Below are 23305 nucleotides of genomic sequence, written 5' to 3'. Positions count from 1 at the left end.
TACACATGACACACTGTTGCCAACTGACCATTTACGTGTTACTTTTTCCAAACATCTGCTCGCCACATATGTTGCAGCATGGTGGCTCAGTATTGAGCGCCATTGCCTCACAGCACCAGGGACTCGGGTTCGATTCCACCCTTGAGTGACTGACTGCGTGGATTTTGTACATTCTCCGTGTCTGTGTGAACTTCCTTTGGGTGCAGTCCAAAGGTGAAGTCAAAAGTCACATGACATAGAATTGTGTGCCTGTGCGCTTCCCTCCACTGGTCCAAAAACTCGTGATTTCAAGTAAACTTGTTGGACTATAACTTGTGTCATGTGACTTCTGACTCTGTCTAGCCTGGTCCGACACCAGCACTCCCATATCATCAGTCCAAAGGCATACAGTTTAGGTGGAATGGCCAGGCTAAACTGTGCATAGTGTCCAGGGATGTGCAGGCTAGAGGGTAAGCCATGGGAAATGCAGGATTACAGGGATAGGGCAGGCAGTGGGTTTTGGTGGGATGGATGTTCTTCAGAGGTTTGGTGCAGAATCAATGGGCCAATGGCCTCCTTCCACATTGCAGGGAATCTATGATTGCATATGCAGTTTACTCACTAGCCAAAGAGTAACATGCAATGGTCGTGACTTTCCAGGCAGTAACACCAGACTGGTGTGACTTTATAAAGATGTTGTTTTCAGTTTAGAAGTTCCAAAGCTCATCCTTCACTGAAGATGTTTACAAAAAATTAATATCTGTCACTCTCTCAACTGTCCACAGGATCCATCCAAGTATGGTAAATTATATAAAAAGAAATAAACACTTCATAGTCTTTAGACATTATACATATAGTGCATTTTCAACAGCCACTGAATGTCCGAAAGCATTTCACAACCGATGAAATACTTTTGAGTTTGCTACTGAAATGCAGAAAGAGTGACAGCCAATTTGCACATGGCACGCATGTACACACAGTAATGAGATAACAATTAAATGATTTGCTTTTCTGATGTTGATTGAGATAATTCCCCGTTTTTCTTTTAAGTGAAGTCATGAGGTTTTTACATCCACCTGAGCAGACATATAGGACCTCAGTTAGATGTTTCACTGGAAAAAAGACTTCATCTCCGACAGTGGTGTCCTTTCCTCAGTACTGCGAGGGAGTGTCAACTTGATGTTTTTTTCTGTACATGAGTCCTGCAGTGAAACTTGAACTGAAAACCTTGTGACTAAGGAGGCGAGAATGTTACCAATGCAGCCACAGCCGAGCTCTCTTACAGGAAGTAGGGGCCCACCCAAGGAACTCGCCTTTCACGAGGGGTATGAGTAAAGAGTTGTGGGATCAAATTCAAAATTTCCATTCCTGATGCAGATGAAGATTTGGGTAAAAGGTGCTGTAACAGATTGAACAGAATTGCTGAGCTTGCAACAGCTGTTCTGAGAAAACTTGGACTCTACTGTTCATTTTCATACAAGCTTAAAAATAGCTAAAGATCCAAACATCACAATGTGCAGGAGAAAGCAACTACACTGAATGCAGACATCAACTAAATCCCCAGCATTTTGTGCATTCCACAGTAAATGCCCAAGGAAATTCCATTTTCATGGCAGCCCACATTCTTAGACAGTCCTGCATCTGTGAAGGATTGCATACATTTATTTTTAAACACTTTCTTTTTAAAATAAATGCTTCTTGTAGCACTAGTGTCAATATCATTGTTGTGGGAGTGGGAGCTGTACTCCAAGTGAATTCAGCAATGAGAGCTGTTCTGTTGCATAGGTTATGAAATGGAAGGAAATGGCTGCTGTCAATTTATGAAAAGTTTGTTAACTTTGAGTGGATTGTCTCTTCTGAAATGACATGGAGCACTATTCTAAAGATAGAGTGTGTTAATCCACACTGCTGGGCAAAGGTGCATTTTATTCTTGGGAATTTACTACTTGATCAGTTCATCAAGATTCTGCATCAAGCCATCTTTCAGGTCCAGCAGTATGGCTTTCTTTGGGGTGGGGGGGGGGGGGGAGGGAGGAGAGGTATTTGATAACCCAAGTGGAACAGGAGTTGGGATAGAAGGAAAAGAACAGCCAATGCTGGATAATCCGAGATATCAAAGTGTAGAGCTGGATGAAGACAGCCGGCCAAGCAGCACCAGAGGAGCAGGAAAGCTGACATTTCAGTTCTGGGCCCTTCTTCAGAAATCATTATGCAGCAATCACTGAATTTCTGCCACTGCCCCTGTAACATTTTATTGACTAAATGAAGATTTTGTTACGAGCCTTTTACAGACCAATTGCATGGTTCTGTCCAACTCAGAAAAGATGGGCGGCACGGTGGCTCAGAAGTTAGCACTGCAGACTCACAGCGCCAGGGACCTGGGTTCGTTTCCAGCCTCGGGCGACTGTCTGTGTGGAGTTTGCAGATTCTCCCAGCATCTGCGTGGGTTTCCTCCGGCTGCTCTAGTTTCCTCCCAGTCCAAAGATGTGGGGGCTACGTGGATCGGCCATGCTAAATTGCCCGTAGTGTTCAGGGTGTGTGGGATGCTTCAAGGGGCGGTGTGGACTTGTTGGGCCAAAGGGCCTGTTTCCACACTGTTGGGAATCTAAAAAAATGGAGCTAGATAGAGGAGAAGGGGGTAGACAGAAAAGCATGGAACAAAAGAAGGACAGACGAAACAAAAGAAGGCCAAGAGTAGAGATGTGAAAGAAATGACAAGGAAGAAGGGGAAGGAAGATTTTCTTTCAAATGTATTTTCTTTAAATGTTCTTTACTGTAATGTTGTAGACATTCTCACCTATGTTTTTATTCCTTTGTGGGATGTGGGCATCTCTGACTGGCCAGCAATTATTGCCAGTCCCTTATTGCCCTAGAAGGTGGTGGTGAGCTGCCTTCTTGAGCCGCTGCAGTCCACCTGCTGTGGCTTGACACACAATGCCTTTCGGGAGAAAATTCCACGATTCTGAACCAGCGACAGAAATATATCACCATTCTTTCACTAAGTCAGGATGGCAAGGGGAACTTGAGGGTGGTGGTATTCCAACGTATCCCCTGCCCTTGTCCTTCTAGGTGGAAATGGTTGAGGGTTCAGAAGGTGCTGACTGTGAATTAATGCTGTGAATTAATGCAGTGTAACTTGTAGACAGTACACACTGCTGCTACTGAACTTGGTGGTGGAGAGTGTGGATGTTGTGGATCTGATGGCAATCAAGTGGAGTGCTTTCTCTGGACAGTGACAAGCTCCTTGAGTGTTGTTGGAACTGCACTCATCCAGGCATGTGGCAGTGTTCCATTACATTCCTGACTTGTTTCTTGCAGATAGTGGACGGGCTCTGGGGAGCCAGGAGGTGTGTTACTTGCTGCGGTATTCCTACCCTCTGACTTGTTCTTTTAGCCACTGCGTTTATGTAGTGAGTCCAACGGAGTATCTGGTCAAGGATATGAACAGTGATGGTAACATCACTGAATGTCAAGGGGTGGTGGTTAGATTGTCTCTTATTGGTGACAATCATAGCTTGGCATTTCTGTAGCATGAATGTTACTTACCACTTTTCAACCCAAGCCTGGATATTGTCCAGATCTTGTTGCATTTGAACATGGACTGCTTCAGTATCTGAGGAGTCATGAATGGTGCTGAATATTGTGCAATCATTGGTGAACATCCCCATTTCTGACCTTCTAAGAAGTTCATTAATGAAGCAGCTGAAGGTGGTTGGGTCTGGGACATTACCCTAAAGAACTCCTGCAGAGGTGTCCTGGAGCTCAGATGACTGACCTCCAACAACCTCAACCATCTTCCTATGTGGCAGATATGAATCTGACCACCTGAGAGTTTTCCCCAGAATTCCCACTGATTCCAAGATAACACAGTGTAGAGTTGGATGAACGCAGCAGGCCCAGCAGCATCAGAGGAGCAGGAAAGCTGATGTTTCGGATAATTTTTCTGAAGAAGGGTCTCGACCCAAAACATCAGCTTTCCTGCTCCTCTGGTGCTGCTTGGCCTGCTGTGTTCATCCAGCTCTACAGCTTGTTATCTCAGATTCTCCAGCATCGGCAGTTCCTACTATCTCTCCCACTGATTGCAGTTTTGCTCGGCCTCCTTGAAGCCACACTTGGTTGAATGCAGACTTGATGTCAAGGGCTGTCACTCTCACCTCACCTGCGGAATTCAGCTCTTTTGTCCATGTGCAAACCAAGGCTATAATGAGGCCCAGGGCTGAGAAGTCCTGGCAGAACCCAAACCAGGCATCACTGAGCACATTACTGCTGAGCAGGTGCTGCTTGATAACACTGTTGATGACACCTTCCATCACTTTACTGAAACATCTGGAATGTCTTGGGTACATTCATTACAAACAATATTTTTTATTGGTATCAGTAACGTAAACTAATACCAAGTGGAGAAGAATGCCCACATGACATCTTCAGCACCTGACTAGCTCAGCCTTGATATAATGAGTAGTATGTTATATAATAAATAAATACAGTTGCATTACATCTGCGTTACGGAACAGTCCATGCTAAGACCTTATGCTACACTTATAAATAAGTTAACATTACTGAATCATTATGGTACATCACTTAAGAGACAACTGAAGAACATACTGTTAGTTTCTCCAAGTAACAGTCGCTTAATCCACTTGGTAAGAGCTTTTCATGTAGTACCAGAAAACCCTTCCAGGTACTAACTGCCTTAGATGACATTCTTTTCCATCTATTTGGTTCTTAAAGCACTTTGCATGATTTATTATTGGGTGGCTCCATCAGGTTATACCTACAATTGGGATGTACAGTAACAGCTTTGCATTTAATAATGCACAGGTGAATAGAGCAAATGAGGAATTTGCATGCGGAGATGTGTTTTAGAGAATTGCTTTTTGATGGAATACGATAAGGGAGAAAAGTGGAGAAAGAAGAGAAAGATTTCACATAACATAACTTCTGCATTTTTGAAAAACACAGAAAACAGCCCTGAAGAAGAGGGAAAATTAGTATTTAAAACATCAGGCAAGAGAAAAAAAGATTTGCAATAATGAGCAGTTTAAGGCTTGGTACATACAAGAAATCTCTTTCAAAAACTGCAAAAAGACACTGCAAATATAAAACCTGATGCAATACCTTGACATTTTTAAGTTTTTTTTAAAATTAGAAGCTTTAATAATAAATATCATGAATATGAATACTATATGAATACTGTGCTATTCTGTTCCAAGATGGCAATTACAGCTATATCAGGAGTAAAGCAAGTTAATCAAGCCTGTTAAACTACCACACTATACAAGAAGATTAAGGTTAAAAAGTAATTAAACATCTATGCTTTCACTATGTAGCTATTTCAAAGTTGCCCCTTCAACCAAACTGCATTATTGCTCTCAGCTCATCATCAATTAACCTCAGTAATTAGAGGTGAAAATACTGTCACATTTGTTCTTTGCAAAATTTGTTTTGAGTTACTTCCATTGAAAGGGGCAATGTAAAATACCAACAATAAATGATAACCAATTTAAACAATAATTCTGTAAACAGACTTATTGTCTACTTCAAGTTTTGATACATAATTCTGAGCAGATCTACAACTTGGTTAAAAAAAATTAAAATCTCACTAGCCCAGCTAGTGAAATCTACAACCTTTGAATGTTTTTTTTAAAACTGGCCTAACAACACTCACCTGCATTCAAGAAGGCAGCTCACCACACCTTTACAAGCGCAATTAGCGATGAGCATGAAATGCCATGTCACTAATATCACCATTTCATGCCTGATTTTAAATTACAAACTTTGATCTCAAGATAACAAGAAAATACAAGATTTTAGGTGGAGCTCTTGTATCACACTTTACCTTTAGGTTGGGTGACAGCCTGGAACTCTGCTGTCCTCATATAAGGTGGATCATGTAGTGGTTCTGGCGGGTTGTAGTTACGGAACAGATGAAGCTCTCCAGGATGCCGATCGGCCAGGGTTCCAGTCACCATCACTCTACAGGCAGAGGTGGGTTGGATGTGTGTGTGGGGTTGGGGGTGAATACATAAATATATTAACTTCAAACATGCTCCCACTCACCCAAAATTTAAATTTCCAACAACAATACTTTAAAAGTTCAGCAACAAGGTGATTGATGAAAAGCATTCCTCAATGCAATGGTTAATATGAAGGAGAGACTCAAAATCATTTAGCAGGAGGAGTTAGCAAGAACTGCAGATGCTGGAGTCAGAAACAACAGTGTGAAGCTGGAAGTGCAAAGCAGGTCAGGCAGCATCAGAGGAGCAGGAAAGTTGACATTTTGGGTCGGGACCCTTCTTCGGAAATGGGGAGGGGGAAGGGAGCTGGGAGATGAATACAGAAAGGAACGGTGAAGCTGCGGAAAGGTAGGTGGGATGGTGATAGATGAATGCAGGTAGGGAGTGGTAGGGGTTGGTCAGCGGGAAGGCTCGGGTAGATGGACATGGTCAGATCAAGGAGGCAGGAATGAGAGGGGTGTTTGGATGTGCAATGAGGCCAGGGAGTGGGGAGATTTTAAAACTGGTAAATTCCATGTTAAGGCCTTCAGGTTGTAGGTTCCCAACATGGATTATGAGGTGATGCTCGTCCAGTTTCATGTGGGTCACTGTGGCACTGGAGGAGGCCCAAGAGTGACATGTCATCAAGAGAGTGGGACGAGAAGTTAAAAAGGTTGGCGACCAGAAGGTGTTGTCGATTATCACGTAGAGTGTAGATGCTCCATGAAACAGTCCCGAGTCTACACTTGGTCTCACTGATGTAGAGGAAGCCACTTTGGGAGCACTGGATACAGTAGACCAGGTTGGAGGGTGTACAAGTGAACCCCTGTCGGATATTAAATGTTTGCTTTGGGCCTTGGATGGAGGTGATGGGGGAGGTGTAGGGACAGGTTGCAGGGAAAGGTGCCATGTGTGGTGGGGTTAGTGGGGAGTGTGGAATGCACGAGGGAGTCACAGAGTGAGCAGTCCCTACAAAAAGGCAGATAGGCCTTTCTCACCCCCAGAAAATCCCAAAGCGTTTTACAGCCAATGGATTACTTCTGAAGTATAGCATTGTTTAAATATTGAAGCTAGCTAATGAAAAGCTAAGCAAGATCCCACACGCAGCTACGTGATGATGACTGAATAATACATTTATAATGGTACTGGTTGTGAGTAAAGTACTGGTCAGGACACTGGGGAAGTCTCTGTCAAAACAAGGCTTGGGATCCATCATGTACGTCTGAGAGGGAAAACAGAGCCTGGGTTTAGTGTCAGTAATAAAGTCATAGAGTTGTACGGTGGGGATTCAGACCCTTTGGTCCAACACATCCATGCCGACCAGATATCCCGAATTAATCCAGTCCCATTTGCCAGCATTGGCCCATATCCCTCCAAACCCTTCCTATTCACATAGTCATCCAGATGCCTTTTAAATGTCGTAATTGTACCAGCCTCCACCACGTTCTCTGGCAGCTCATTCCATACACTAAAACACAAAACGTTGCATACAATAGCATTCCCTCAACACAGGACCACTGTGTCAGTTTAGATTTAATGCTCTGGAGTGAGACTTGAATGGACAATTTTCTTATTAAATCACAAAATAATGCACACTGCTTTATGCAAATCTTAAACAGCATTGCATTTCACATTTAAGTGCCCTAATCGAATTATCACTGACAATGATAACATTAAACAATGTAAACGATAAACCAACTGAAAAGCATGATGTGCACTATCTTAGTTCACTTTTATTCTAAAAATTGGAGACTGAATTTTAACATTGTACTGAGGACGAGGGTACAGAAACTCTATTTGGAAAATAGACAGTATTTTGCACGGAGCACAAGACAAAATATGACTGGAATTCTCCTTCTCAAGCAGCAATGGATGATAGATAGCTGTTAATTTTAAATTTTTTTTTTGTTAAGTAGAAGTATTAAGGGATATGGGCAAAAGGCAGGAATATGGAGTTAAACCACAGATTACCATGATCTCACTGAATGGCCTGCTTTTGTTCCTACGTGCTATTAAGTTCCAGATTACAAAATCAGGTTGAAGCTTATGTATAACTAAACCTGGTATGTCAGATAAATTCCTTAAAGTTTGAGCTTAAGCACTCTTTAAATCACAAGTTTTAATTACCATCCTAAAACTGAAAATAATACATAAAGGTACAAGGTAAAGAAGCCATACTGGACCACAGAGCTGCTCTCTCACTTGACAGAGAGAATTAATGGCGGTTTAACCCCAGAGTCACCTTGCCTCAAGCGAGGGGAGATGCTCAAAAGGAGAGTCCTTCATGAGAATCTCAGCCGGTATGGGAATTGAACCCACATTACTGGAATCACAAAACAGCCATTCAGTAAACTGCAAATTGTTTTTCCAAACAAAAATCAGGAATCAGACTAGGCCTTTTGGCCCTTCAAGCCTCGTTCATCATTCAATAAGATCATGGCTGATCCAGCTGCAGCCTCAACTCCATTTTCCTGTTCAACCTTGATACTCTTTGGCTCTCTCATTAGTTAAGAATCTCTGTCTTAAAAATATTCAACAACCCGGTCTCCACCTCTCTGTGCAAGAAAATTCAACAAAACCATGAGCCTCGAAGAGAAAATTATGAACTCACTTTGGTTTAGTGACATCAGTCATTTTTGTATTTTCCCCAAACTCCTTCTTCAGAAACTCCTCCAGTGGAACTGATGAAAATGGTCTGGATCCTTTAAACACTTCGTCTTTCATCTGGAAATAAAGGCAGCGCAGATATTGCATGGATTTGCCTACAAGTAACAGGAAAGCAAAACCCAACAGTCAGAGCCTTAAGCAAAGTATGCATCACAGAAATCAGAAATGCCAACATTATAGTTAACACAAAAATGTTCTGACAACATGAGACATTAACTCACTTCTTCTCTGGCTGACTGAGTGCTGCCAGCATTTTTGCTCATGGATCACTAGCCCAGTAGTAGAGTATAATCAATGTTGAAAAATCATTAACGAAGGTATTGGGGAGTTATCAGCGACTTGCCTTGGTAAGGTCTCATAGACACAACACAATGGTCCAACAAAGAAGCAATGGAAAGAAATGATTCAAAAAATATGCTACGATACAATAAGAAAGCATTTCTTCCAACTAAAATGTTAATGGACACAAACTCTTAGTTTCATGATGGCTCCCCTTCGGTTAAATTGCATTACTGTTCTCTGCTCATTATCATCTAAACTACGTAGTCAGAAATGAAAGTACAATCACACTTGTTCTTTGCAAAATTCATTTTGAGTTACTTCCATTTTGTGCATCGGGACAATGAAAAATACCAACAATAAATGATATTCAATTTAAACAATGATTCAGTAGACATGCTTTTTTTTTAACTCATGAGACACATAGATTAGGATAACAGAACTTCTCTCCTCACTGATTACGCATGAATCCTGACAAGTGCTTGAGACGAGAAAGATCCTAGCCTGGCTTTGTCCACATGATATTTCAAACTAAGTACATTTCAGAGATCAGAGTATTTTCCCTTGTCCAAGGGCAGTGATTTAACTTGCAGTCCATTTAGAAATGTCTCAGCTGAAGCTTACTAACTTCAATGCGAAAAAGAGAGTTCAAACAGGACTCTTCCTGTTCACTGCCAACATCAGCTCTCCTCAGTTCTGAGGAAGGGTCAATGGACCCAAAACGTTGAATCTGATTTCTCTCCACACATGCCGCCAGACCTCTTGAGCTTTTCCAGCAATTTCTGTTTTTCTATCAGCTCTCCTAGCACAGATTATAAATCAAAACACACTCTGTTCAGTGTTGCAATTGCCCAAGGTAGAGTAGACCTGAAATCAAGCCAAGGCCAACTGGTTGACAATGTCCAGGGCAGATTACACTTGGACAAAAACAAAGTTGCTGGAAAAGCTCAGCAGGTCTGGCAGAATCCGTGAAGGAAAAATCAGAGTTAACGTGTCAGGTCTGGTGACCGTTCTTCTGAGGAAGGGTCACCAGACCAGAAATGTTAACACTGTTTTGTCCTTCACAGATGCTGCCAGACCTGCTGAGCTTTTCCAGTAACTTTGTTATTGTTCCTGATTTACAGCATCCACACTTCTTCAGATTATACTGGGCATTTTAGACAGCAGGTATCAGGAAGTCAGGAATTTGAATTTTATAAACATAATTGCCTACCTACTCCAAAACCTACCTGTTATAATTTTGATTCTATTTATCTCGTGAGGATTACACAGCACGTCTCTCTGAATTCAGTGTGAGTGATTTTCTCTCTAGATTATCTTTAGAAGGTAAGAGGCAGCCAAGATTCAAGTGGAGATAATTTAAAAGATAGCTTGAATTTTCCCTAACACAGGGAACTCACTAAATTATGCAACTTAAGTGAAACAATACAAATCTGTATTTCCCTACAAGTACCCAGCTTGGAACAGAATGCAGACTTCCTGTGGAGAGACAAGTACAGCCACAAACCAATTAACCTCACACAGATGTCAATAACTGGACTGGTTGAGTTGAGTGCTGCCTCAGTAGCATACAGTTTGGATCCAAAAAAAAGTCAAGAACAGGACAAATATCTACCTCAAATTCGACACAGGGAGATGTGTCTTGTCTGCTGCTGAAAATTATAACAGCGTGACATATTGATAGGTACTAACAGTAAGATACAGTATTGCCCTCTTGGCTGTGATTGGTCAATGGCTTTACAAACTCAAAGTGAGTGAAAAATTAGATATTATTGCCCTGTAGACTTAACTGAAGGGGACAGTAAGTCTCAGAATAACCAGTGAAGTCAAGATGTATTTACTACTTATAATTTGATTACATCAATTGCAAAGAAGATAAGAAGTGTGAACAATATGCACTAAACAGGTTCAAGAACAGCTTCTTCCCTGCCGTCATCAGACTGCTGAATGGACCTCTGTAATTTCAAATCTAATGTTGACCTTGCTTTTGTGCACCTCCAGTGCAGTCATAACCTTGATCTGAATGTTCTGGTTTGCTATGATCTAACTGTACCTCTTGCAAAACAAACCTTTTCACCGTACTTAGGTACATGTGACAACAATAATTCAAAACAAATCAAGATTCTACAAAATTCACAGCCATATCTGTCAAAATAAGCAGTCATGACATTCATGTGGTCATCTATGTCTTTCGAGAAACGCACACCACAAATTTCCCACTATTAGATAACCTTCACACGTAACTGATGTTCCTCACCTCCAAAGCCACATCTGCATGGTTCCAAATCCCGGTTAAGGCTTACCCACCTTGCCAAATACTCACCATGTACAATAGCGAGGGCTAGAATTCCACCAGTGCTAGTCCCCGATATCCAATCAAACAGCTCCCGGACAGGCTGGCCAGCAACCTGCTCAATGGCAATAAGCAGCTGAATTAGGACAAGGCCTCGAATTCCACCCCCATCTAAACACAGCAAACGATCGAATCTGAAAATCAATACAACAAGGTCAAACACTCCCTATATTATTATGTATTACTTCCATTAACACAAAATGGAGTTTGATTACCACCAAGAAACTGTATTTTATCTGTTCAATTCATTTCCTCACCTCCTGTGCCCATATCCATCACCGTCTGCAGCATCTAGCCCTTTTGATAAGGAACCAATTACAGTGGCAATCCCCAAGATATCCTCGAATCCTGGAAACAGAAGACACTTTATTGGTTACAAAGCCATGCTACTTTTCCATTCAAAGTGCAAATTCATACACAACGGTTTTTATTTGATTTGAGGTAGAGAAGTATTACAATTTTTTGGTGCATTAGTACTTGGAAGGCTTATATAGAACATAGAACAGTACAGCACGGTACAGGCCCTTCGGCCCACGATGATGTGCTGAATTTTTACCCTAATACTATCTACCTTCCATCCCTACCATCTACTATCATCCATGTGCCTATCCAACAGCCGTGTAAATACCCCTAATGAGGCTGACTCCACTGCCCTCTCCGGCAATGCACTCCATGCCCCTACCACTCTGAGTACCTCTGACGTCTCCCCTATATCTACCTCCACCCACTTTAAAAATATGTCCCCTCGTAATAGCTGCCTTCACCCTAGAAAAAAAAGTCTCTGGCTCTCCACTCTATCTATAACTCTGAACATTTTGTACACCTCTATCAAGTCACCTCTCATCCTTTTGGACTAATAATCTGGAGAACAGAAGTTCAAAACTCAGCACAGCATTCACAAAACTTTAACTCAGTTTAAAATTCAAAAGTGAAGTGCTGGGTTCAGTGACCATGAGCTATGAGATTCTTGTAAAAGTCTAACTGGCTAATGACATTGAGAAAGGGTTCTAGTTCCAGTCTTTGTGTTAGAACAATCCCACCAACACAGTTGATTCTTAAGCACCCTCATAAATTTCCTAGCAAGCTATTTCATTACAATAAATCACCATCATCACTACCAAGTTCAGAAAGGTGGCCACACTACCATTTTCTCAAGTAGGAGTGGGAAATAAAGGTAAACTAGCCACGTGGCCATGACCCAAGAGTGGTGCCCGAAACACGTTCACAAAATAAATGATGCACTGGGATTATGATCTCCTATGATCAACATTCACTGAAAGATTTCACAGGCGTTGCTTTAAAATATTGCTGTGGAATTTGCTAAGGGACTAGCTTCAATTGCCAGCCTGCACTGAATCAATTAATTTCCCATGAAGGGACATTCAGCAAAGCACAGTTCGTCACTTCGCCACTAGATCAACTAGCCCTCTTCCACACTGCCAATTGCTTTCCAGGAAAGGACATTTAGAGAATCACAGAGGCCAGATTAAATAGGTAGTTGACAATCAATGCTTAGCACACATAAGAAAAGTTAATTGGACTATGGATCCTTAGTTTGCTGAGTACATTTTTGGAGATTGACAGATTTCAAAATCTAAGGGAATCAAAGGGACATAGTGATCAGGCAGGAATGTAGCCCCAAAGTCGAGGATCAGCTACAACTCTTAAATGGAGGAGGTAGTTCCTACAAATTTCTTCCTCCAAGAGAGAAGTTCAAACAGAATCTGCCTACAGTAGCTAGTCAGTCAAGAAAATGTGTCCAAACTGCACTCACACCCAGCATTTTGAGAAACAAATGTTTTCAAAATGATGACTCAGCACTGTCTGGCTACTCTTGTATTTGAATTTACAGGCTGGTAAATGGAAATTAAAGAATCTGTTCACTGTGTAAGAACTTAAGAAAACGTAACCCATTTCACAGTCACCTTTTCGGTGAAGTTAAACACAAGACCTTCCATTCATTTATCAGTAATCTTAACAAATTAAAACTTCAGCATAATTCAAAACAAATAAAAAGCAGAATTAAAATGAAAGAAAATAGACAACAGAGGAAAGACAAATCTTGCAGTGTAGCTTGGCCTGGAATTATTTTTGATGAGCAATTATTTTAGAAGATGATTCCCCTCACCCACCCCAATCCCGTTGCAAAGCAGGACAGGAATCCAGGACACAGAAGCGAGGATGTAGCAACAGGGGCCAAATGGCTGAGGTTACCTAATCCATGGTTGGTTTTCACTGGGACTGGTCTTGTAGTATGGCTGGGTGACGGTGTGGGGGAGTCTGGAGAAGGCGGATAACAGCGTTCAGCCCCTATACTATACAGTAGGCTCAGCATCACCTTCCGATTATTGCCTTAGGAGGCATCAAACAGTTAGTACCGGGATATAAACAAGCAAAGCACATTCTTTATTCTGAACTAAAAAGAAACACATTTACAACATGCAGGCTTAACTGTTATTTACTAATAATGCACCTTTTAAAACATGAGCAAAAATTGCAAAGTTTTAAGCCAAATTACAGCACCATCTTAGGCTCTTTCTCAGCAACAAGACTTCTACATTAAGAAGCTTGCTCCTACTTTTCCCATTTATTTCCTTTAATCAAGTGTGGGAGAGGTTGGGAAGAGAGAGAAGAGGAAGAGTTTCATTTAGCTGAGGCACGCTTGTCCAAGACAGCTTCTTTCTTTATTACCCAGTTAATTTCTGTTACATATGAGCTATTTTTCTCTCTGACGTGAGAATTTAATCATGCGGATTAATGTTAACTATTCTGCAATGCATTTATGCACAATCTTGGCCAAGATCATCTTTTTGAAACTCCTCTCTCCAGTCTTTCCCAACTGGATATCTTTCCTACAATTCAAAAAACAATTCATTCACAGGCAATAATTTCTAGACATGTGGGTTAGATACATTGCTGCTTCCATCATCAGTAGTCAAGTACGATGGGCAACCTAACCCAAAGCCATAGCTGAACGTGTCCTTACAGAAGCCATTGGAAACTGCAGAAAATTAGCACAGGGAAAACTACATCCTTATCAAAGGAACAAATAACTATAGACACTGGAAAACAGGGCCAAAATCAAGAATTTGGTGGACAAACTCAGTAGGTCTGGCAGCACCTCTGATGAGAAAAACAGAGTTAAAAATTCTGGTCCAGTGACCCTTGTTCAGAACAGTTTTGCCCCAGATGCTGCCAGACCTGCTGGGTTTTTCTAGCAATTTCTGATTTTGCTCCTTATCAATAGGATAGGGCCAGGCTTACACTCAGAAACCGAACCCCAAATAATGCATTCCTACAAATGATTGGTCGCCATATTGAATGGTTGTAACAAGTTAAACAAAGCAAGATAAATTTTCTTGCACGTATTCAGTACTTGTAAATAAATTGTAGGATAGCACTTTAAACACAGCAGCATTCCATGACATAAGCTGGTATCAGTTGAAATCAATGCATCATAATATTTCATGCAACATGCTCTGGTCATAGTGTCTTACTGAATTAGTGTCTGATCAAGCACTTGGTGTCACATAATATACCATGCATTACACACAACTCCATACACAGAAAGCAATCACATACAACTCTCCACATGTCACATCCCTCAACTTCAGTACAGTTACCACCTTGACAACATATTTTTAAATCATAAAGGCATACACTAGAAAAAGGCCCTCAAAAAGGATGTCCATGCAGAAATACATGCACATGCATTGGCTTTGTTTACTACAGCAACATGCAATTGCACAGAAGGCTTGGGTGGAAACTTGAAGTGCCACTCCTCTATTCTTCATTTCAGCTGCCCTTGCGAGAATAGTTCCTCAAAGGAAGAGGAAATCTTGGCCATATACTGCAGCTGCTTCAAGAACTTGTTTGTTTAGAATCCCTACAGTGTGGAAACTGGTCATTTGGCCCAACAAGTCCACACTAACTCTCTGAAGACCAGCCCACCCAGACTCACATTCCAACCGCTTCTCTGTGATCCTGCACATTCCCATGGCTACTCGACCTGACCTGTACATCCCTAGATGCTATGGACAATTTAACATGGACAATCCATCTAACTTGCACATCTTTGAGCTATGGGAGGGAATGCACACACTCACAGGGAGAATATGAAAACTCTGCACAGTCAGTCGCCCGATGGTAGAATTGAACTGGGTCCCTGACACTGTGAGGCAGCAGTGCTAACCATGGAGCCACCATACAGTCCTCATTGGAAGGATTTAGTGGGATATGGGCCAAATGCTCACAAATGGGACAAGATTAATTTAGGATATCTGGTCAGCATGGGCAAGTTGGACCGAAGGATCTGTTTCTATGCTGTATCACTCTATGATGCTACTTAACATCACAAGGGCGCAGCATTAGCAGAAAGACTATGATGACTGAAGGAGAAGAACACAACCATTAACTTCTCAGGGCAACATGGGATGTACAATAAATGTTCCAGCATTGTGTGTCTGCCTCCTACTAGAGAAGCATTAGGGGAATTGAGGAAGTAACATCTAGCCATTCTGCTGCAGTCAAAGGGGAAAGGAGGAATATTGTCCCCTCAAAATGAAACCTGGTCAGGCAGTAGCTTTAGGTTTAAAGTAATTTTCACACATTATAGCACTCTCCAAGTATCCACTGGTTATTCGGGGATGGCGGTGGTGGGAAGGATAGTGACGGTAAGGATCGTGGAAGAGTCAGGTTGGATAGAGGGTTCATAAAGAACCTTATTTCAGTTCCAAAATATGAAAACAGTCAAGGTGAAAAAGTGGAAAAACAGCAATCATAAAGGAAGGTTAGGAAACAGTTTAAGAACTGAACTATCTTTGCACAGAAAACCAAAAGAAAACCACAGTAGGGGTTCGTTCTGAAGTAATTCTATTTAAACTTCATACTCAGTTGTTTTTTGATAAATCTTACATCTCTAGGACAGCTGCAAACATTTTTTAAAAGGCCTGGTCTTTTTTGTGAAAAACCAAATTATTTGCAGTCTTCAGGTATACCTTGCTAAGATAAAGATGTCCCCACCTTTACTGTGGCGTGCAGCAATTAAACCAGGTGTCTCGCCGAAATCATTGGGCAATTTCACATCAGACCCAAATACGATCAGAGCCTTGATAAGATCCAGATTATCTAGCTGCAACAGTAGTAGAAAGTTACTTTACAAATTTTAATAAAAGTACATTTCAAGAGTGTTTAAGTTTATACATTATTCTTTAGAAGGAATCATGCTTAAATTTTGAATCAGCATTTTTGGCAAAGTGAAGTAAACAACACGCCTCAGTCAAGGGAGAGGTTGGGAAGGACAGTCCTTCAAGGTAATCTCAGTTGATGCAATAATTGAACCCACGCTACTGGCATCATGCCACATAGCAAACTAACTGCTTGACAAGACCACTTTAAACGCTCACTCTTGGAAATAAAATCTCTTGCATTGAAAGTGCACACGCCACACAGGGTGCTCACAACTTTGGCACAGAATTGGAAACTTTACCGTTATGCACAGTTACAAGTCATTACAATGCCCCTGGGCTAGGAAGAAGAGGGAAAAAAGAATCCAATTAGTCCAATTGGAAAATTCAATTTTGGGGCAATGGAGGCACACTGTGTAAAGACAGCATCCAATGCGCTCCATAATTCATAGCCTGCTATCATTCACCATTTAATCCTGGCACAGAAGGATGAATGCCAATGTCTGTCCATCAGCACCCCAGTATGAGTCAATGGCCTTACAATAAACAAGAAGATAAATGCTAACAATTCTTTTCCATTTGTGGAACGCCCATTCACAATCTCTTTCCTCTCCAGCTGAAATAACAAAAAACTTTCTCTTCCCATATCAGCAATTAACACAGTCTTGAGATCAGTGGGCAGGAAATGAGCCTTAAACATCACAAAAGTTAGTGGGGGCTAGAGCTGCTCTCCCAATGTTATTTTCTTAAATTATCAAGATATTAGGTGCACAGAAACCCATGATCAGACTTAATTCCATGCTACTCAATCACTGAGAAACCCATATACAAATTTAGGAGCAAATCACTGCAGAGGCTGGAATCTGTACTGAAAATAAACAAAAGAAATGCTGAAAATCTTAGCGGGTCAAGCAGCATGTGGAGAGACAGCAAGTTAACATTTCAAGTCTGGATGACTCTTCATCAGAGCTGCCGAGAAGCGTGGAGGCAACAGCATTTATGTAATAATTGGGGGCGGGCAGCATGCTGGGGGAGAAGGGGTGCTGATAGTGCAGATTAAGCGATCAAAATTGGAATGCTCAGAATACATTCAGGACACTTAATCTGCACTATCAACACCCTTTCTCCCCCAGCACTCCATCCCTGCACTGTTGCATAAATTCTGCCCCCTCCACACCTCACATCAGCTCTGATGGAAAGTCAACTAGACTCAAAACGTTAGTTTCCTCTCTCTTCTTGGCTAGTCCTGACCCGCTGTGATTTGCAGCGCTTTTTGTTTTCACCCATAAACAAATGTTCATTTCAGTGGGGACATAATCAATGCTACAAGCTAACAGAGACTTGACATGGACTATCATGAACTAGAATTATTCTGTAAAACGCTATAAAGTGTTGACCTTCATGGCAAGATGAAGAGGAGTATTCCCACTTTCGCCTTTTGCATTTGTATCTGCTCCATGTACTAAGAGAACCATGGCACACTCAAAACGTCCACGTTTCACCATGATGTGCAATGGTGTCTCTCCTGTTTTACTTAGGTAGTTCAAGGCACATCCATGGTTAATCAGCAGTCGGATCATCTGAAATTATTCATTCGAAACAGTGTTATAATGTCAGAACAAAAATAAACTTGCATTTATGAAGAGCCTTTCATAGCCTCAGAACATTACAAAGCACTTCATAGCACATGTAGTTGTTTTGAATCATTGTCAATGCTGAGGAGAAACAAATGGCCAATTCACCAACAAGGTACCACAAAAAGCAATGTGATAATTGACCAGATAATCTGATTTCACAGTAATTGAGGGACCAACGTTAGTCAGATCAATAGAACCATTCCCCTGCACTTCTTTAACACCACAAACCTGGGAGGACAGATTGGTTCTGTTACAAATCTCCTCTCAAAGACAACACCTGGACTCTCCTGTGGTACAATGGTACTGTCCCTACCCCTGAACCGGGTGGCCCAGGTTCAAGTACCACCTGCTGCAAAGATATGTAGAATCTCTGAACAGGTTGATTAGGAAAAATAGTTAAATAAAAAATACTTCAAAGACAGCATGAAATGGCACTTGTGACATAGTAGCAATTCCCTAATCTCCGAGCTAGGAGATAACACAGTGTGAAGCTGGAGCAACACAGTAGGCCATGGAGCGTCAGAGAAACAGGAAAGTTGACATTACAGATCGGGATCCTTCTTCAGAAATGGGAGAGGGGAAAGGGAGCTCTGAAATAAATCGAGAGAGGAGGGGTGCGGCTGGGCAAGGTAGGTGGGATGGTGATGGTTGAGTGCAGATAGGCAGTGATGGGGATTGGTCAGTGAGATGGGAGGAGCGGACAGATGGGAGAGAAGATGGGCAGGTTGTGTCAGGTCAAGGAGGTGGGGATAAGAGGGAGAGTTGGTCATGCGATGAGGCCGGAGGTGGGAGGGGATTTTGAAACTAGTAAAATCCACATTGAGACCAATCGGGCTGTAGGCTCCCAAGGCGGAATATGAGGTACTGCTCCTCCAGTTTCTGGGTGGCGTTGTTGTGACACTGGAGGCGGCCCAGGATGGACATGACATCCAGGAGTGGTGGGAGGAGCTGAAGTGGTTCACGACTGGAAAGTGTTGCTGTTTGTTGCAAACAGAGCGCAGGGGATCCACAAAGCGGTCTCCAAGCCTCCACTTGGTCTCACTGATGTACAGGAGGCCACATGCAGTCGACCACTTTAGCAGATGTGCAGGTGAACTCCTGTCTCATGTGGAAAGTTTTTTTGGCTCCTTGGATGGAGATGAGGGTGGAGGGGTACAGGCGGGTGCAGCACTTCCTGCGGTGGCAGGGAAAGGTGCCATGGGTGGTGGAACTAGTGGGGAGTGTGGAGCAAATGAGGAAGTTGTGGAGAGAGTGATCTCTATGGGAGGCAGATAGGGGTGGGGAGGGAAATATATCCTTGGTTGTGGTCAGGTTGCAGAAGTGGCGGAGAATGATATGTTGAATCCAGAGGTTAGTGGGGTGATTCCTGTGGACAAGGGTGATTCTGTCTTTGCAGGGAGGGGATGTGAGGACAGAGGCACAGGAAATGCAAGAGATGCGGTCAAGAACATTTTCGACCAATGAAGAAGGGAAGTCGCAGTCCTTGAATTAAGAGGACATCTGGGATGTTCAGGAGTGGAATCTTGGGAACAGATGCAACGGAGCTGGAGGAAATGGCAGCAGGGGTTTGCATTCTTGCAGGCAAGTGGGCAAGAGGAGGTTAGTCTAGGTAGCTGTGGCAGTCGGTGGGCATGAAATAGATATCTATTTTGAGGCGGTCACCAGAAATGGAGACAGAGACGTCCAAGTTCTTTGAGTGGGTTCAAGTCCCACCTCGTTCAGGTGCATTTAACAACATGTCTGAATAGGTTGAACAGAGAATATTTTAAAAAAACCTCTAATTTGACTCTGGTGATGCAGCAATAGTGTCCCTATCTCTGAAACTGCATTCAAGTCCCATCTGTTCCGGACGCATTTAATTACATCTCTGGTTGATTTAAAAAAAAGAAAACACTTCCTTAGTAACACAAAGGAGTATCAACCTCCAGTGTGTTCAGGTGTCTGGAGTGGGACTTGAAATCAGAGGCTAGAGCGCTGCCGCTGAGGAAAAGATGACATCTTCCTGCACAATTGGAAGATAGTTCACCACAATCTGTTCAAGCTCTTAAAATGGCTCTTCATCCTAACTTTAACATAAGCTTGAGAACTTTGGATGATAAATCCTTTGAATGAAAAACTGAACAATATTTAGCCTCCACAACTAACAAAGCTTAATTCTAGGAATTCCACATGTTTTGGGCATTTTGTTAGCAAGTCATTCATTACAAAGAGAAGCAGAATTCTGCTCCTCCCAATGAGGTGAGAAACAATCTATATCTGTGGAGGTGACACAGCTCTATTTTCGCAAGTGTTTTCTTCTTTCCCAAGAGAATTAACGCTCAACAATAACTCAACATCTGTCAATCATTCTCAGTTAGATGTCAGTACAAACACTTTATAACATGATCCCTGATTTGCCACCACTGTGGATGACTCTTCCAACTGTGAACGGTCATAATTCTCTTCAGTCCAATAGAAGTGGCTTGTGCTCAGATGTGTCTCCAAAACCAGGGATCTGCCAGTACTTTTCATGTAATTCCCAGTTTGAAACTTAACACAAGCAGTATTCATCATTTGTTCATCTGTTAATTTTTAGTCTGAGGTTGAAAGAAGTGATTTAGTCAAAAGATATTAATGGAAATGGAGCAGAGGGCAGTATATGGGTTTAGGCCATTTATGACAAAACGTTATGGTGTCATTGAATGACAAAGCAGGGCTCAAGAGGCTAAATGACTTTCTTCTGTTACTTCATATCTAAATACCGATAGATCTTTACCCTAACAAGCCTTGTGATGTACTTCAGTGATGCCTGACTAACTCAGGACATTTGACAGCTAGATTTGATTTCCTTCTGTTAGCCCAGGAACATTAAATGTAACTACTGTGCTCCAGAAAAGTGTGGTTAAACTCAACACAGATTGGAAATGCATCTGTACCCTTTCTGTTTGGTATACCACAGGATTATACCATTGAATACATTTACACAATGAGCTGACTAGCCATATACAAGCCTGAGTCTCATTTGTAACTTCTGCTCTGATCTATATGCAGAGTATTTCATTGTCAATCTATACACTTTGAACAAAATCTACAAAGATCAAGCACAAAGTATGGAAATGTTAACTAATGTCTGACACAATCACGTGCTGATTGCAAACAAAGGCTGCAAAATCAAGAATGTACTGATCATCCAAAACTCACTCTCATGTCATCACAATTCTCAAGTACCAACGAGCTGGAGAAGTCTATGACAGAAATAAAATCTTACATCTGGCTTCTTGGCCCAATGAAGGGGTGTCCCTCCATAATGAGCATCTTCAGTTGAGATTTGACTTGGGTCTGCTTCTAGGATAGCCTCAGCACACCTACAGGGAAATGAATAGGAGAGATGACTGGTGCAAGCATTACACAAATTGGACCACACATTTACAGTCAGATGGTTAAAAATAATTGAGATCACAATAAAACACCCCAAGTATTAAATGGAATATCTGAAAGATGCAACTTGGCCCAAAGTGAAGTGGCTCTTTCCTCTCTCCCTGTTCTCTCATGAAGGTAATGTGCAAATACATCTTCCTATACAACAGTGATTTTTTTGTGTGATAGCCTTGAAGCTGAATATCAGAGTGACTGGTCAATGACTGGATGAATAACCATGCCCAAGCATGACTTATTCTTGAGGCATGCTTAAAAGAGAGACATACTGCTAAGATTTTCATCTTCAATTCATCAGACCAGATTCAAGAATACTAAATCTTAAGAGCATTCTGCTCCCTTTGAAATTTGGCATTCTTGCACCTGTGCTAATGAGTACAAGACAGAAACATGTCTCTTTTATCAATAACTCTCAGGTTTTGTACTATGAAGGAACGATCAACACACTTCAAGACTCCTGAACACCGGCCAGGAGCTTCAGTTCTTGCTGATTCTTTTCCTTTTAAGTTAAAAGCACTATAATCAAGAGATGCCCCCTATTGCTGCACCAGCTAATGCCATCAATTTTAGCACAAACTAGGAATTAAATCTAGAATCTTCCTGATCCTAATGCCCTTTCCAAATGAATCACAATCAATTAATGCCATAGTTTGATTTTACTTTTCCATTTAAATCTCTAATAGCTAATGGCAGCAACAGAAATAGATGAGAAACTGTTTCATTGTCCAACATCCTCAACATTTCCCAGAAACCAGTCACATCATGTGTCTTGACCTGCAGAGATTTTCAGTGAGAGTTATATTTTATCCGTGTGAAACTTACACAGAATTGAAGTGGCATTTTGATCAACACTGTAACTGTAAAAGGAATATGTCAAAATAAAATGGCAAATAATTACAAGTATGCCCAAGTAATGGGCAAAAATATTCCAACTGGGGGACTGACATCTCTTGGCGACTATATTATAAATGCCAACTCTAGCCTTGTAGATCAACTGTCTCAGAAAACACAATTGACTATTCTCACAGTTACAGAACAGACAATAGTGGTGAGGGTTATTTCTCAGACTGGAAGAAAGGATACAGTAGGATGCCCAGCAGTCAGTACTGGGACTATTCCTTTCCTTGATATTTTAACGCCTCAGTCTTGGTTGCACAGGGCACAATTCAAATTCTGTAATGACACACAATTTGAAAAGTATTTTGAATTTTGAGGAGGACAGAGATGGATTTCAAGAGGACGCAGATTTGGTCAGAAGAACTTAGAGAGAAAATACAAATAAAAAAGGTTAAATTGTAAACATAGCACAAGAACAGAAACTTTGGGTATATGCACACAATTCATTGAAGATGACAGGGCAGTTTGAAAACAGCTTTTAAAGACTCTTAACTTTTATAGATAGAGGCATAGAGTACAAAAAGGAAAGAAGTTATATGAACCTTTATAAACACAAGTTTGGCCTCAACAGGAGAAGCACTGTACCCAATTATGGGCATCGCACTTCAGGAAGGATGTTAATACCTTAGAGAGGGTGCAGGAATAATTTAAGGATGAGGGATTTCAGTTACAGGTATAGATTGGAGAGGCTGATTTGTTCTCCTTAAAAGGAGAGACGGTAAGGAGGAGATCTAATAGAGGTTTACAAAATCACGGTGAGTCAACGTGTAGGCAAAATAGATTGGGAGGAACTGTTCCCATTTGATTGTACTGTCAAAAACCAAAAGATCACCAAGTTAAAGTAATTAGCAACAGAACCAACGACAACCTGAGGGAAACATTTTTACGCAGCAGTGG

At 41.6% G+C, this 23305-nt stretch overlaps 1 protein-coding gene across 5 annotated transcripts in view; it reads right to left on the bottom strand.

Annotated features, from left to right (window-relative positions):
* Positions 1 to 23305, bottom strand: part of pla2g6 (phospholipase A2, group VI (cytosolic, calcium-independent)) — a 74519-nt gene that overhangs the window by 7332 nt on the left and 43882 nt on the right. For 3 of the 5 annotated variants that reach the window (XM_048521384.2, XM_059640494.1, XM_048521385.2), the window contains 8 exons: positions 21345 to 21441; positions 17858 to 18040; positions 16297 to 16405; positions 13489 to 13626; positions 11532 to 11622; positions 11245 to 11408; positions 8587 to 8737; positions 5819 to 5955 (listed from right to left, as the gene is read on the bottom strand). In XM_048521384.2, the coding sequence (XP_048377341.1) occupies positions 5819 to 5955; positions 8587 to 8737; positions 11245 to 11408; positions 11532 to 11622; positions 13489 to 13626; positions 16297 to 16405; positions 17858 to 18040; positions 21345 to 21441 (1070 nt within the window). The remainder of the gene's footprint in view (positions 1 to 5818; positions 5956 to 8586; positions 8738 to 11244; positions 11409 to 11531; positions 11623 to 13488; positions 13627 to 16296; positions 16406 to 17857; positions 18041 to 21344; positions 21442 to 23305) is intronic. The other 2 variants (XM_059640495.1, XM_059640496.1) reach the window with 2 other exon arrangements.

This window comes from Stegostoma tigrinum, chromosome 38, assembly GCF_030684315.1.
Source record: "Stegostoma tigrinum isolate sSteTig4 chromosome 38, sSteTig4.hap1, whole genome shotgun sequence".
NCBI classification, from domain to species: domain Eukaryota; kingdom Metazoa; phylum Chordata; class Chondrichthyes; order Orectolobiformes; family Stegostomatidae; genus Stegostoma; species Stegostoma tigrinum.
This window is presented reverse-complemented; position numbering and strand designations above follow the sequence as displayed.